Genomic DNA, 16,535 nt, shown 5'->3' on the forward strand with positions numbered 1-16,535 from the left:
CTTCAGGCAGCGCTGCCCTGCGAGCAGCCAGGGCCGTGTGGCCCAACGCCGTGCCAGAGAGGCACGGGAGCAGGGGAACGGAAGCGCTCTCGGGTTGCTCCCTTTGCAAGATGGGGCAACGGGGCCAGGGGAGAAGAGGTCCCTGCTCCCACTTGTTTGGAGTCAGGGAAGGATGGAGCGTGTGTCAGCTGTGAAATAAAAGCCCGGAGCCCTGGGGAGCTCTCTTTCTGTGCAAGTTGCTTCCCACCCATCTCACTGCTCCTGACCAACAAGGCTTGAGCTGGCCTTGCCCAGAAAAAGACTTGTTCTCTCTTTTCAAAGCTCGTTCCCAAGCCCTCCACCTCGTGCTGACCTCATGCAAGGTTTTCAGGGGCAGCTTCACAGCGGTGGCACCTCTGCGCTGGGATTTGCCAAGGAAGTCTCAGAGACATGGTCACCAGCTCCTGTCAAACCCCATCAGCAGCTGGGTGACCAGCATCCTTCCTGAGCACCCCCAGCTCTTGGTGCTCAGGATGTCTTTAGTCTTAACGCCAATATAAGAGAGACATGGAGCTACTGGAGTGAGCTCAGAGAAGGGCTAACTAAGATAATGAAGGCACTGGAGCATCTCTCATATGAGGAAAGGCTGAGAGAGCTGGGACTGTTCAGCCTGGAGAAGAGAAGACTTAGGGAGGAATCTTACCAATGTGTATAAATATCTGAAGGGAGGGTGCCAAGAGGATGGGGCCAGACTCTTTTCAGTGGTGCCCAGCGACAGGACAAGAGGCAATGGGCACAAACTGAAACACAGGAGATTCCATCTGAACATAAGGAAAAACTTCTTTACTGTGAGGGTGACTGAGCACTGGAACAGGTTGCCCAGAGAGGTTGTGGAGTCTCCTTCTCTGGAGATATTCTAAAGCTGTCTGGACACAGTCCTGGGCAGCCTGCTCTAGGGGACCCTGCTTGATCAGGGGGGGTTGGACTTAGACGATCTCCAGAGGTCCCTTCCAACCTCAACCATTCTGTGATTCAATGATTTTGCAGCTTGGTAGTGCCAGAGCGACACACACTGAGACTCGGCCGCACCTCAGAGAAGACGGAGGCCCAGAAACCCCAAGGATCATGCACACGTTCTTGCATCCAAGACACATTCCTTCTGGTCATGTTTGGCATTACCTTCCTGTTGGAAAACAACCTTTTCAAACAGCTCAGGGAATTAGCACTAGGGGTGTTGGCTTGTTCTGTCTGACTTTGCACTTCAGTCCTCCCTCTGCTTTGGTTTCCCCCCACCGCCGTATGGCTTCTTTCTTGGACAGGCTTCGGGCAAACCATGCCACAACCACCAAGTTACACAAACGCCTTTCGTGGGGAACGCAGCAGATAACAGGAACGAGATGGAGCAGACAGATGGGGCTTCGGGAGACTCCAGGAACCAGTGGCTTGCCAGTGACAGCCCTGGCCCGAGGCCTACATAAAATCAAAGCTAGGGGATGCTTCAGGCTCTCCCCCTCAAGATCTCTATTCTGCTTTACTGTGCTTGGATCAGATTGCAGCAGTTCGAACTTTGGGTGCTGTCCAGTCCGAGTCCCCTTCCTGATTCTACTGTACTGATACCTCATCCTACAAAAGCTCCCTCCCTCTGCCTGGGTTAAAAAATCAGGGAAAATAGACATGGTGAAAAATTATCCTGGGGAAAGTATTTGCCCAGGCTTGGATAGAAAACAGGACACCCACTTCCTTTGGCAAGGCTGTACCACAGACAACAACTCCCCATCTTCAGTGTCCACCCATGCTTTCCCTTCCTTGGCACCATTTTACCCTACCACCCTCATTTCTGCCCTGCCGTGTCCCACCGAGCCCCTCCTCCTTGAGGTTCCCTCCCTTGCAAACATGTGCAGACCAGCTCTCTCCCACTGGCAAAGAAAAAGCTCCAGCAGGAATTCTGTCTGCTTGACTTCACTCCAAAACATGGAGGGCCGTACGACGCACTGCCTGTGTTTGCTGACTTGCCTTAGAAGGCCAAAGACTATAACCAGGCTGCAACACGACTTTTTGGCAATGACCTCATCCCACCCCCATCCCTGGGGTTGTGGTGGACAGAAGGTCAATCCTTCACATGTCCAGAGGTCTGGGATTTCTGGATGGGAGACACTGTGTAAATGTAGGTATTACTGTGGGATGGAGCATCTTGGAAAAATATATAAGTCATTCAAGCGAGAGACCCAGTGAGAGAGAAGGGCTGGAAAGGCATGAATCTGCAAAACCAGAAAGTATGGCAAGATCATTTATAAAGCAATCTGCAGAAAACCAAGCAACCACAGAGAATGCGGCCAGTAACCCCAAAATATGAGGGCATCGAGGCAAGCCAGAATGACCTACTGCGGACGGGAATTCGGAGCGGCGAGCCCGAGGGTTTGGAGAGCTTGCTGTGCACTGCGCAGCCTGTCTCCAAGCCAGCCGCCGGGCTGGGTGGAAGTCACCTGCTGGGCTCCCCACAGCCTGCTCCGAGAAGCGGGACCATGCCCTCCCTCGGCACTGCCAGATACGTCTAGGCACAAAATATGCAGGAGGCCCAGCCAGAGGCGGGAGCGATGCTGGGAAGGAATCGTCTTCCCACACACGAACAGGAGTTCAGCAGGAACAACCTGCCTCAGCCACATCGGAGCCGGGGCTATTGCACAGATTTTGGAATCGCAACGACCGGCCCCTCTAGGCCAACCTCCTCGCCAAGGACATCTGCCCCCAACCTGTTATTCCGGCAGCGATAGCCTCTTTCCCTGGCTCTCCTCAGCACGATTCACCCTTTAGTTGTCACATTTACTGCTCTTCCCACCTTGCAATACCGCGTCGCCCTGCCAAATTCGGGTTCAGCTTGCGGGACTGTCACGGTCCTGCAGCTACAAGACCTGATGCTCTCCGATGACTGTTGTCATCGGTGACCTTGTCTGTGGAGGGCTTTTCTTGGGCTTTGCTGAGTTTTAAGCAGGGAAAATTTACATCTCAGACATTCGCTTGGCCTAAGGGAACTGGATGTTTGCGCTGCAGTCGGGATGCTATATAGGAGCAACAGCGTTACTCAGGGGCAGTGCTTGCTGGGGAAGGGGGAAGGCAAGGCAGACGGAATATTTTTTCTTGCTGAAATTGTTTTCAGTTAGGAACTAAGCAAAAAAATTAAACCGAACTTATTAGATTATAGTATAATAAAAGTCATGGACTTAAATTTGGCGTAAAAACAAATGAGAGATTTGGGAGGCCAGTAAGAATTGGACACGGATGCACTAACCAGCAGGGTTAAGAAGCGCTTTAAGTGCATTAAGAAATGCTTGAAAAACAAACATGCGAAGCAGGTAGTATCAGACCTAAAAGGCTTTGGGGGGCTGAGGGTTGGAGGGGGCAGTTCCCAGGCCAATGTTTCTGGACGCTGGGTGCAGGTAAGCACAGAGGCAGCCTGAAGCCCGGACAGGAGCAGGTTTTGGCTTCTGCAGCACATTCGCTTATACCTGGGGATGTGCTTAAATAAACCTGGAGCCGCCTGCAACCACGTTGGCGTAACCAGGCTCAACCAGGCCCTGCCTAGCAGTTACTGGCAGTATCGACAGCCCTCAGAGAGCCGCACTGCGGCGGCGGGGAGGTGGGCGCTCCTGCCCTCGCCGACAGGCAGGCATCGCGCACACGGCTGCGCGCCTCGAGCACGCTGCCGGCTCCTTTCGCCCCGGGACACCCTGCCCTGGGACCGACGGCACGGAGCAAGCTGCCGCTTTCGCGCTCATTGCCGCCGGGGTGATTTTAACGGGTTTCCTTCTCTTTGCTTTGCCCCTTGGCAACGCGGCGTCACCCTCTCCCTCCTGCACGCGTGGGTGTCCTGCAGCACCCGCGGGATCCCACGGCAGACACCTCCGTACAGTAGCCAAACTCACATCTGCAGGCTCACGAACGTGAAATGAGCGCACGGCCGACGCCGTTAGGGCCCCTTGTAAAACTTGCCGGCCCGGGCACAGCGAATTTGGCTGCCAGTGGAAAGCAGGCTGGGGCTGGGGCCTGGACCCCGCTCACGGCACTCCCGAGGCTGCACCTTTGACCGCTTGGCTTCGGTCCCGCAGCGAGACACCCCCAAACGGGGCCACCAGCACTTTGCACAGGGGGGGACTGGGGCCATACAAACATTTTGCAAGCAGCTCTGATACCCCGAATGGAAACGGAGGCCCCTCGTACCCTCGGCGCGTAAGCACGTATACGCAGGCGAGAAAACACGCGTGCGCAGGACAGCTCAGCCTCCGCCGGCAGCAACCAGAGCTAGTCCCATGCGAGCACCACCAGCCACCCCACCTGCAATGGGTGACAAGCGACAACCGTTCGGTGGCTGCTCACAGACATCCCGTAACTTAGCGCTGGCCAGAATAAACACAGAGCCCGGGAGGGGGAAATCTGTAGGGTTTTCCAGTTAAATAATCGGCTAAGGCTCCTCAAAAGCCTGCGCAAAGGGTGGAGCCGAGACACGGAGGGACAAAGCGTCTGGCCGAAAACCATAACGTAAGCGGGCCTCTGAGTCACGGGGGAGAGCCCAGGCGTCCTGCCTTCAGCCTGCTTTCGTTTCCTCGGGGCAAGCGGCAGTTACGATTCCCCTTGGAAAAGGCTGGCGCGGTCTCCGGGCCGACGCACGCGCGCAAAACCCCCGACATGACCGAGACCCATCGGAGAGGCGCTGCTAATCTCAAACGTCAGACGGAGGGAAGGACAGCGCGGAGCCCGGAGAAGAAAAAGCCAAAGGGGGAGGCGGGGGGAAGGCCGATAATAGGGTCTTTGTGCTGCTGTGGTTGGTTCTCATTTAGCTATTGGAAAAGCCAAACAATTATGAAATCCAGCATAATAAGAAAGCCAGAGCATTAGCTAAACAAATAATGGAAGGTCGAGGCAGCAGATAACGTGGTTTTCTCCAAGTCTGATCCCTGGTATGAGAATTGGGTGGACTGATGAACCCGAGGCGGGCAGACATTCCCCAGCCAGCTCTCGCCCCTTCGAGCAGTTATTGCAGGAGGAGAAAACACGGACAACCGAGTAAATCAGTGACCAACCTGCCCTGGGGAAGGGGCCGATCCGATCCGGGGGACAGCCTGGCCGCAGCCACCAGACCCGGTCACAAAGCAGGAAGGGGTGGTGGTTTTCGGGAGTGGATGAAACCCCCCCAGGTGCTTCGTGCTGCCCCAGGGGCGGCGGACGCGAGCGCGGGAACCTACCAGCGCCCCCTCCAAGGCAAAGACGGCGGCCGCCCCGGTCCGCTCCAGCGGCTCCATCCGGCGCCTCCAGCGGCGGCGGCGGAAGGTGTCCGTCTTGCGGTACTTCATGTGGAAGCGCCAGCCAAACAGCGAGGCGTATTCCCAGCCCTCGCCTTCCAGCTCCTCCTGCTTGTGCTGCGGGCAGAGACACCGGAGCCGTGAGAAAGCAGCCGGAGCGGCGGCCACGGCACCCAGCACAGCCCTCTGCCCTCGGGTGCAAACCAGGGTGCAGCAGTCCCCACGAGCCGAGCTCCGTGGGATGCTGCGGGGAGCTCCCGGCTTTCCAACTTAGCTAGATTAAATCGGGATTTAGTCCTTCATCTGAGCCCTGGGGCAAATTCCACTTGGCCAAGGGCCTCGCTGGGCTGGGGGCTGCCCATGCGGAGGAAGAACAGGGTCCTGCCCACGCCTGGGCAGCACCAGTGCCACCCCCCCCTTCCCTACGGTGCTCTCCTCATGTGCCACCATCTCTGACCTCCCCTGGGGCCAGCACAGCTCTGCCACCAGCCTGGGCGACCTCCTCTCCACAACCAGGAGGCACGAGCTGGTGAAGGGGCTTTTTTCTGCAGGCCTCCCCGGAGGCAGGCGGCAGACGGAGACCTCCCCGGTTGCTCGTTTCCCTTTGGTGAAGGACGCTATGAGGCCAGGGCATTTTTGCTCTGCTCTCCCCGACTGCCTCTGGCCCCTTGGGGCCCTTCCCATAGACCCTGTGCGGCAGGGGTCCCCCGTGCTTTCCATCCAGCGTTGTCTGGAAAAAGACAAAAAAAAGGGGGAGGAAATTTGCCACGGAGGCTGGGGGACACAGCGGCGGTGGGAGACACAGCGGCCGCGCTGCTGCGGCATTTGCAGTCCAATTGCACCACCTAGAGGGAAGCCGGACAGAGGACGGACTAGGGACCTGAGCCAGCAATGAGTCCCGGGCTGGTGGGAACTCAGCGCCCCAACAACACAACCTTGGACAAGCTGCCCAGCCCGGCTCCACCCGCATCCCCCCAGCCCCGTCATACCTTCCTCATGGCCTCCATCTGCGTGAGGTCCCGGCGGCGGAGGCGCACCCAACGCCGGCGCCGGTTGGTGTGGTACATCTTCTCGGCAGGCACCCAGGCCTTGGGCTTGCGGTCCGGGGGGATGGTGATGCCATATTCCCAGCCTGGGCGAGAAGGAAACACCTGAGTGAAGGTGGGACAAGCGGCTGCCGCTTGGCCTCCCACCAGGGACTTCTCTTTACGTTCGCTCCAGGTTGGAACGGTTTTAATAGCCAAGGTTGTTCTCCAGGACATGGATATAACGTAGTTTCCCAGCCTGTTGGTCCACAGAGATAACAACCTACTGTCACTGCTGACTAACACACTGGGGATGCCCAGGTGATGGAGCCAAGGTGTCAACCCTGGACCAGCGGTCAAATTGTGACCGTTTCAGATGCTCTCTGGCCTGACGCTTTCTTCTTGAAGGTCTCCCTGAAGAACAGCCTCACTTTTCCCCCATGGTGAAAAGGATGTGCCCTCCTGGTTGCCTACCCCACAGGCCCGACCAGAGCCGGAACAAGGGCAAGAGTGTTCCCAAGGCCCGACCCCAACCTCTGCAGCCAGCGGGGAGGCTCACGTGGCCACAAAGGGTCGCGTTATCGCTCACGGTGCTGCATGGGACCATGCAAGAAAATGCCGCAACAGGCAAAGTAAAGGGGATGGAAACAGCACGGATGCCCAAAACCTCTTTCTGATACCTTTCTCATCCACAGCTCTGTTGAGGTCGGTGTCCCACTCGATGTCTTCCCATTTCCAGCCCGGAGGACATTCGATCTCGTCCTTATGCAGCACTTTCTCTCCGTTCTGCGGGACACAGCAGTGTTTTTATCAAACCATGCCCAGCAGGTCCCCACATCTTTCCTGAGCCCCTCAGAGGCTCGCTGTGGCAGCGGCCTCACACTCCCGGGGTCGCTCCTGCCTGCTTCGTGCTGCATCAGCTTCCCGGGGCCGTTTGCAGACCAGCCCTTGGAGGCAAGTCCCAGCAAGCGGCTCGGCACAGCCCATCTCCTCTCTAACCCCAGCACCTCATGGAGCTTTAGGGAAGCACCTCAAGCCAGAGGTGCTGCAGCAGCTCTAGGTGAGGCTGTTTTGGGGCAGCACCCAAGGAGGCATCTGCCCTCCTGGTGGAGTGTGAATGAGGTCCTGATCCCTCCCCTGCAGGGGACCTGCAAGCTGCAAAGGGACCTGCTGGCTAGTTGACAACCTGCCCTTTTTCCCAACGGCCCCATAGTATGCTGTGCTACGGGTGAGACCAGCACCCTCCTCCTGGTGCCCCTCGGTCCTTACCACGTCCGTGTAGGCTTCCGTCATGTGGATCCACTGGCCTCCAGGCAGCCGGACCTGGTTCTCGAACACCTCCTCCACGAAGCTCAGGTGACCAGCGTCCGCATCATGCAGCAACCTGCAGCCCCAAGGACACGCAGCAACCTCAGAGGGGCCTCATCCTGCCCACATGCTCCCACCCACGCTCAGGGCCTCACGGCAAGCCATCACTCACGTCTTCTCTGGGCAGATGAACCAGTCCCCGGCCCAGGTCCAGCCCGTGGAAGGCCGGAAACTGTCCTTGGGCAGCTTGATCTTGCCAGTGACATCGGAGTATTTGGGGTAAGTCAGGCCAGTCGTGCCCCAGTTCCCGACCAGTGCCAGTTTGGTCTGGTTCTCGTACTGGGATATTAAAAGCAGAGACATTTTTGCATTAGCAGCAAGGCGAGCCAGGCAGCAGGACAGAGACCCTCGGATACGACAGACTTTGAAATCGGTGCAAGGCACACGAAAAATCCCTTCCCTCTTGGAGGGCTCCGTCCTGAGGATGCACCTCCTGCGAAGAGCGTAACCCCAGACCCTGCCCCAAGGGAGAGAAAAACTCCGTCAGGCTGCAAAGCCGGGCAGGTCCCCGGGGGACGCGCCGGGAAGAGGAACTCACGGTTTCGGCGAAGACGGAGAGCTTCCCTTCGGCGTACTGGTTAAACTCCTTCTCATCCACGGACAGCCCGAACCAGAGCTGGACCCGGATCTGGGCTGGGATCCTGGGACCCATCGCCTCCTCCTGCGGGTACTGCCGGAGACGGAGCCCCGTGAAGGAAAGAAGCAGCCTGTCAAGGGCTGGTAAACGCAAAGAGCCCCCTCTTCGAGGCACGCTACGTCCCGCTCGCTCCTTCCCCGCCACGGAGCCGCGGGGAAACTGAGGCACGCAGCACAGGGGCCTGCCCGAACCCCGCGGAGGCAGGGAGGACGCCAGACCCCGCACGCGAGCCCCAGCACAGCGCCGGCACGTGCCCGGCGGTCAGGCGACCTTCAAGGCTAAGACACCAAAACCAGCCAACATACTTGAACAAAAATAGACAAAACCAAACAGGGAGATGTCTTGCTGGTTTTTTCTTCTCCCTCCCTCACTCTTCCCTCCCCCCCACCAAGTGATGCTCATTTTCCATCCAGAGCTAAATTGCAGGGGGGGAAAAAAAAAAAAAAGAATATATTTTGGTTCTTTTTTTGCTGCCAGCTGGGCTTGGGTTTTAGGGGTTTATTCAGTTTATTTTATTTCATTTCATTTTTTTAGAGCTTGTTCAGTACTGATTGTCTGCTCCCAAACTGGCACGCAGCAAAACACCAAAGAAATATCATTTGAGATGTCAGAAGTGCTGTAAGTGCCTGGCAAAGGCGGCCACGGCTTAAATTTCCTGGGGTGGCAGAGGGTCAGGAATTTTGAAAAAGCATAAAATAAATTAAAAATCAAAATTAAAAAAGAAAAATGCACCGTCTTGGCCAAATCACGTTCATTTTTGCTGCCCTGGCACTGGCAGAAAATAATCAAATATTCATGGGGATCTAATTCAGGCCTTTCCATGGAAGAGGAACGAAACCCCACCACCACCCCCTTTACAGGTCTCCCTGCTCCTCCTTTATTTTCTCGCTCTCTTTTTTTTTTAGGGGAAAACGTCTTAAAAATAACTCTCCGTGCACACACGCGTCTCCACGAAAAACCACCGTACTTTCAGAAATATCGTCTGCAGTTTCCCACAGTTCTTGCCGCAGCAGTTGGCGACGTTCCTGGAGAAGAGGACCTGGTGGGCTGGCACCCGGGCGTACGCCACGCGCTTGTCTCCCTGCAGCATCCAGATCACTACGTCTGGCAGGCTGTTCTGGGGCTGGAAAAGACGTTTGCAGCCCGACGTTACCGCTTTTGGCCTGCCCCAACCCGTACGGTGATTCAGTGGAAAGCCGGGCTGAAAAACGAGCCATGCGGCGGGATCTCATCAGCCCCCGGCACAGGACGAGCAGCCCCAGGAACCGCTGGAGAGATGCTCCAAAGCAGCCGTGGGGAAGACCTGACCTTATTATTATTATTATTATTATAGCTACTACCCCCAGGGGCATTTCAAAGCCTCGTTTATGAGATGCGGGTGGTGCCGCACCAAGCACTGAAGCAAAGACACCTACAAACACCCCAAGAGGCGGCTCCTAAATCGCAGCTCCGAGCTGCGGCCGGGGATTGAGTTGTCCGAGCCGAGCCGTGGGGCCAGGAACGAGGCTAAGCTCCCGCGGCAGGGCGCAGCGGCGCTGCAAAGCTTCGCGCCTTCCCGATTCCCTTTGGACGATCCTGGTTGCAACAGCAGCAGCGAGGACACGGGGGACTCGGTCTCCCGCTGTTGTCGCTCCCGTGCATTTGTGAGGTCTGAAGTCGGGCTCCGGGCGCTTCCCCATTAAAAAAGGAAAGCCCTCTTGCAACATCGCCTTTGGAAAGGACCAGAAAGCCAAAGGCTTGTGGCTTACGGCACAGCACGACTGCTTATTAACTGCCCCTAAATCTCCCATCCCTCTCCTTCGGCTGGGAGATCTCCCCAGCCGCACCGGTTCGGAAGGAGTTGCTGCGAGATTTCCCAATGGGGTTGGGAAGAAAAAGACTCCCGAAACCTCGCTTGTGCCAGCGCGACACCAGCGTTACCTCCTCGGCCATGGCCTTCAGCCGGCAGAGCCAGTCCTCCGCCTGCTCCAGCGCCGCGGGGAGGCTCGAGTCGTCGTGCTTTATCTTCAGAGCCGCCTTCACTATCTGCTCCAGGTTGGTGCTGCGGAAGCGGTGCAGGTGCTGGTCCAGGTGGGTGCTGGCTGGCTTCCCCACGACATCGGGCAGCGTCTGGCTGCAGGGAACGGAGACGCCGGCGTTAGCAACCCATCGGGACCCTCGCCCGCTCTTGGGGTTTCTCTGTCTTTTTTTTTTTTTTTTTCCTTTTAAGGAAGTTCACAAAGAATTAACAAGCCACCAAAGATGCCTTTGGGGAACAAGGAACCGCCAAGAGTAAGGAGCTTCAAACCACGCTCGCAGCCCTCGCACGCCCCGGCTGGGAGTGCCAAGACGGAGCCGTGGCTGAGCCTTGCACACCTCACCACACGCACTACGCGCACACACACACATTTTAGTTTAAATTGATCCAAGCTGCTGGGTAAACGTTGCAGAAGTCCAGGAGGATCTTCGCTCTCCTAGGCCGTTTAGGGGGTTTCGTGTAAAATCAGCGATTTGCAGTGCTGCCGTTATAAACGCTGGAGCTCTATTTTAACAGAAACAAAGGCGCAGCTAAAATGAAACAAGGTCTGTACGCAATTCCCCATCTCCTCCGGGCAGTTACAAGCCTGTCGTCTCACCTCGCTGCGACAGCGCAAAACGAGAAGGATGAATGCACACGGGGACGGGCAATTTACTAACCGGTTACGCGCTCCCTTGATTTAGTAAATGCCACAGGGAGGGTGTTGGCTTTCGTGAACTCCAGTAAAGCCAGAATTAAGGAAGTCTCTGTGCTCCCGTCGTTTTTCAGGTGCCAGACCCCATGCAGCACCAAGGGAAGGCCAGTTTAAGCAGGCAGGTCTCCCCTAGGTCCAACGTCCTACCAACCCCAGACGTTTCGGACAGTGTCAGATGCCTCTGTGTAGGAAGCTGTATTGAACCCCTAATCGCTGCAGTTTTCCCTCTCGGGTTTGCAATTAAGAGATGAGATACTTCGGGCATCCCTTGTCTGAGCTTAAATCGCATCTCCAAGATAGACGAGCTGGAGTTGTCCAGCACAGGAGGACCTGTCGCAGCAATCCTAATTTGTGAGTCCTTAAAGCAAACTGTACTGATACAGAACAGGAACCCCATTTAAGATGAAAAAAGAAAAGGAGAGGTGACGTTCTGCACCATAGCTCAAAATAAAAACCATCATGTTCGAAAGAGATATATTTTAACTGTCCACCCTGACCCTGCAGCAGGAGCCCAAGGAGACCATTCATCACATACCCCTACTTGGCGTGTAGTTGCCACAGCTGCCTCACGGAGATAGTGGCAATTTTTCTTCTAATACAGCAGAGAAAAGAATTCTACAAATAGAAGTGAGTGTCTGTGCAGGTTGTCTGATGTTACTGACTTCATTTGGACTAAACTGCAAACAAAATTTTGATTTTCTACATAAAACCACAGTTATTTGGCTATTTTTAACTGGAGACTTCGGGCAGGAGGCATGGTAGGAGCAGGGGAAGGGTAACGCTTCCTTCTCTTTCATCTCTTTCAAAGGAAATTGGGTTTGCTTCTTTTTCCAAAGGTAGCTGGAGTGCTGTGAACGCTGCTAACAACTAATTGTTTAGCATCATTCTGGGTGAGTAGCTGAATTAAAATACTGTGTTTGGGTTGCAGACCCAAGCACTCCAGGGTTCGACCGGCTGTGCTACGTGAATCCAATTCTGTGTATCCACTTGTGTCATTTCATTTTTGTATTTATTATGACAGAGCTTCTAATAATATGACCACCTGCTTTTCTTCCCACAGTTTCTTCCTCACTGAGTGCCCAGGAAGGACACTGCTCACCTACGAGGCAGAGGACAGCTGTCAATCCAGCACCACTTTGTGGCAGAAACTACAACGTACTGCAATATCTTTGCAGGAACAGAAAAAAAGAAAAAAAAAAAAACACAGCTAGATATATCCACTACAGTCGCATTTAACTTCAGAAAGACAAACTACAGCACTACACAAAAAGGAGGAAACTTGTTAAAAAGCTGCGAAAAGGAACAGCAAAAAGGGTTAAACCTTGCAGACAGCATGGAAATACTTTAAAGACTCCTTATTAGAGAACATGTGTGCCATGTATCAAAGAGAGACTTGTAAAAACCGGAATGATTAAACAAAGTTGCGTTCAAGTATGAAAACAGAAAAAAACATAGACTCTACTAAATTAAATGTAAAAACACAACAAGGTAGACCAAAAAAACAGATGAGGAACCACCATTAAGACATAAAAAAACCTAATAACCTTTTTCAAATGGACAAAAACACAACAACTGCTTGAAAGTGCACTGACGATTGAGAGAGAGAAGCAGCACTTTTCATAGCAAAAAAAGGTTGCCCCGTTCTCCGTATGGGACTTTGACATGAAGGAGCTTTGGAAGAACCTTGTGCCAGGGCCCGTCTCCACAGCAGATTTGTCTTACATTGAAGGTCAGTAGAAGAGGACTTGGAAGAAATTAGAGAGTGAACAGCAGCAAATCATCAGTAATTCAGGTAGGGAATTGCTGAACTACTAGGAATGATCCTTAACTTCTTGATTAAACATGACATAACGGGGAGGAATCAGGGCCGCTGGTGCAGAGGGAAGCCACATCTTGCACATCCGATACCATTCCCTGACGGAATCACTGCAGATGCAGACGACGATAACCAACATAGCCTGCCCGGAGGCAGCTTTCGGCAAGGTCCCTCACCAAAGGCTCTGCTGCCATGGGCTAAGAGGAAGGTCCCCTCATGGAGAAATAGCTTGTTGTAAGAGAGGTGACGCAAGCCAGGAGCGCACAACCAGGTGTCTTGGTAGAGTGAGGCCACCAGTGCAATCTGAAGCCTGAAGGGACCTGGGCCAGGGGCCATGATGTCCAACACGCTTGTAAACAAGCCAGAAAAGGGCATGAACGATGGCCTGGCACAGCTCACTGACCACACAGAGCTACCCAGAGGATCTGGAGGAAAGGCTGACAGCAAGGAGTAGCCCAAAGACCTCACACTATGGTGCACTTAGTAGATGAAATTCAATCCAAAATAATGCCTGTGGGGAACGGCGTTGGGTTCAAAGGTAGAATGACAGGTTCTGCACTAGCTGTTACCGTTCAGGATATGAATTACTAGAAAGAACAGGAGGACTTCACTGAAAATACCACTGTGCCAACATATAAATGTGTGGTGCATCTGCAGTGCGAATGTCATGCACGGTCCCCATGCCTCCACCTCGGAGAGATGCAACAGAATTGGATAAAGTATGAAGAGCAAAAAGAATGATTAAAAACATGGAACAGCTTCTAAACCAGGGCTTTCCTACCATCCCCTGTTTATTTTGACGCTCTCCCCACTCCTGCGATGAAAGATGCAGGAGTCAGATCAACGGCCACCCCTTTTCCATGTAAAAAAATCACAGAGCAAAGCACTCTCTTTGCACTACATGAAGCAAGGTCAGCAGCAGAGGAGCAAGATCTGTCCTTCAAGACCTTGCTGCTGCACTTCCAGCACAAAGGAACGGCCCATGCCACCTGAGTCAGGGTGTTTTCAAGTTTGGGGATGCTTGGCCAGTTCGGGGATGCTTGGCCAGTTCATTATTCTTCTTTTCCTAACTCTGTCCATTTGTTTACCACTTCCAATTTTTTTCCAGAAAGCAAGAGTCTTCCACCTCTTCATACAGACAAAGGTCTGGAAAAGAGAGTTGAGAAAGGAGATCCTGGGAGCACAGTGCTGCTCTTTGAGTAGGAACATGAGGTGGAGAGATCCACTCCCACTTGGATGCTGTCACCAGAGAGATTTGGATGAGGAGAAAGACGGCCTGTTCTCAGGGCAGGGAATCACTGGATCACCCTGGGGCAGAGGCAGGGGTTGTCCCATCGCTCAACTCTTCTAAATCCAGACTAAACTACTTCCTGAAGAGCTCTGCTCCGGCTAACCCGAAGGCCAGGCTTTGGTGCAGCAATGCCTCCAGGCTGCGGGACAGGGGACACCACTGTGGCCTCCTGGCCTTCCTGCCCCACTCCTCTCCGCGGGAAGGAAGCTGCAGCACCTCCAAGCTCCCACGGGCTGGCACAGCCTGGTGGCAAACGCAGCTGTCAACAGAGAGGTTCAGCTGCCAAGGTTAACCAGCCCATCTGGGGCAGGGAGCCCAACAGGGCACGAGACCCACCAGCAGGCTCCTGGGGCCATTACCTGCAGCCCCAGCGGTGGGGACATTACCCTCATCAGCTGAGCAAATCCTGCCTGCCCTTAAGCCGGCCGCTCCTCCGTTGCAAGCCCAGCGCCAAGTCCTCGCGGGGAGGCAGGAGCAGCCTACTGCAGGAGCTCAGCACAGAGCAGGGAGAGGAGCCAGCGGGAACCACGGCCTTGGCACATCTCGCAGCGACATTTTTCCCCTCCCGTCCCATTTAATTGAATTTGTTTTGGAGGGTGCAGCATCTCTGGAAAACCCGAAGCTGTGGCTTATCCCTCAGGTCACGTACCGCATACACAGAAGCAGTGGAATATTTACAGCCCTCAGAACGGCTCTGACCTTTCCAGAGGAGCCAACGTGTGTGGGGGGCGAGACACATCGCCTTTATGAGGCTCAAAAGCAAATAAATAGGAAGGTTGTGAGGATGTGTGTGTTTTCCTAAGCCTGCCCTCCAAGAGCGCCATTCCCAAGGGTCTGCAGAGCACCTCCTGAGCAGCAGGGTCAGCTCGGCCCAAGTCTTGAAAGGAGGAAGTGGCCAGGCATCACGCAAAGGTCCAGACAGGCCATGACTGCACACCCGCAGAAGCCCAGCACCTTCATGATTCATCTTTGGGTCTTTCAAAGAGTGTGGGGAGAAGGAGAGACGTTCTAAATCTTGTCAGCAGGCACAGCAGCATCCCTTCAGTCCTCAGGTGACCATTATGAATCCGGCTTGGCAGCATACGTGTCCCTTGATCTAGCAGCTCTCGTGGAAGAGGTGGGTTTCAGTGGCCTGCTGAACACCCAGAACAGCCAAGGAGGCCAAGTTCTCCCTCTCTCCTGAGATGAAGGACCATGAACCCCCCCAGGACAGCAGCATAGGAGGTCGGTGGCCACCAGGTCTCCTCATCACAGTGGTTGCTTGCTGCCAATGAGGTGTCTCAGTACAACGCAGGGGTTGTTTCACAGCTCGGCTGCTCCCAAGGCAAGAAAGCTTCAAGAGAAGCAGCAGTGAGCCCCATTCTTTGAATTAGGCCACAAGATGTTATTAATTCCCTGTGGCAAAGACTTGTCAGGCCCTTTTTGACAGCTAAAACACACATTAAAGACCCTGCTATTGCCCTTTCCCTGAATCCACGGCTTGGAGCTTGGCGGGGAAGTTCTGTGTCCGGGTGCAGGAAGGGAAGGGAATTAAGATCATCTCCGCATTGAGATATGGTCATACGTGAAGGGGAACCACAGTTTAAGGCCCCCAGCGAGGCAAACCCAAAACCACCTTCTACTGAGAGCTGAGTTGTCCCTGGAATAAAATGGGATGGTCATACTGCGGCAACGCTCCCAGGGCTGGCTTCTCGGCTCCCACCAAGCTCGATCCTTCCCAAAGAATGGGCCGCATCGAGGAAAAGCCTGCAGGCACCCTGCCATCTGCCCTCCCATTAAGGTTCAAGTGCTTCAGAAATGCTTACTAAGGCAAAGATGTTCCAGAGCTCCTCACCACACTGGCCGCTATTGCCCCCAGGGCGCAATGATGGGACGGCAAAGCCCAGATCATGCAATTTGAAAAAAAACAGCACAAAGGGAAATCGATATTCGCATGACAACCACGGTAAGATGTCCCATGATCCTGGCTCTGCAGCATCTGCAGAAAGCGCAAGCCCCCTCTTCTCGCACAGGGCTTGTTTTGCAAACACGAACTTGTCATCTTCGTGCGCCTCTATGGACACAGCACTGGACAAAAAAGGCCTGGAGGTGTCTGGGGATGAGGAAAACCCTGGAGATATCGCAGGAAATACTGAGCTGGAGATCAGATGGGAGATAAAACCACAATTTAAACCCATCTGATAGCCCAGTCTTCATATGCCCTGCGTACGGGGGGATGGAGGGATTCCTGCACCCATCCCGTCTGGCAATGCCTCAGTCCCCAGTCATGCATCAGACACACAACACAACACACAAACTTAACGCGCGCTGAGGAGCCCCGGAGCTGGCACTTCCCTCGTGCTGCCTCACGGAGGGCGAACGCGAGGCAGCTCCGGCCCTGCAGCCGGGAAGGGCTTTCTCTCGCCCCGGCTCTC

General features: G+C 54.6%; 1 protein-coding gene across 1 annotated transcript in view; it reads right to left on the bottom strand.

Moving 5' to 3' along the window:
• The window catches only part of DYSF (dysferlin), a 121,497-nt gene that overhangs the window by 82,536 nt on the left and 22,426 nt on the right, over positions 1-16,535 (bottom strand). The window contains exons 22-29 of the mRNA XM_067298412.1: positions 10,224-10,416; positions 9,271-9,426; positions 8,205-8,336; positions 7,779-7,945; positions 7,568-7,682; positions 6,979-7,084; positions 6,263-6,405; positions 5,217-5,390 (exon numbers count right to left, since the gene is read on the bottom strand). Coding sequence (XP_067154513.1) covers positions 5,217-5,390; positions 6,263-6,405; positions 6,979-7,084; positions 7,568-7,682; positions 7,779-7,945; positions 8,205-8,336; positions 9,271-9,426; positions 10,224-10,416 — 1,186 coding nt within the window. The remainder of the gene's footprint in view (positions 1-5,216; positions 5,391-6,262; positions 6,406-6,978; positions 7,085-7,567; positions 7,683-7,778; positions 7,946-8,204; positions 8,337-9,270; positions 9,427-10,223; positions 10,417-16,535) is intronic.

This window comes from Apteryx mantelli, chromosome 5 (genome assembly GCF_036417845.1).
Source record: "Apteryx mantelli isolate bAptMan1 chromosome 5, bAptMan1.hap1, whole genome shotgun sequence".
NCBI lineage: Eukaryota > Metazoa > Chordata > Aves > Apterygiformes > Apterygidae > Apteryx > Apteryx mantelli.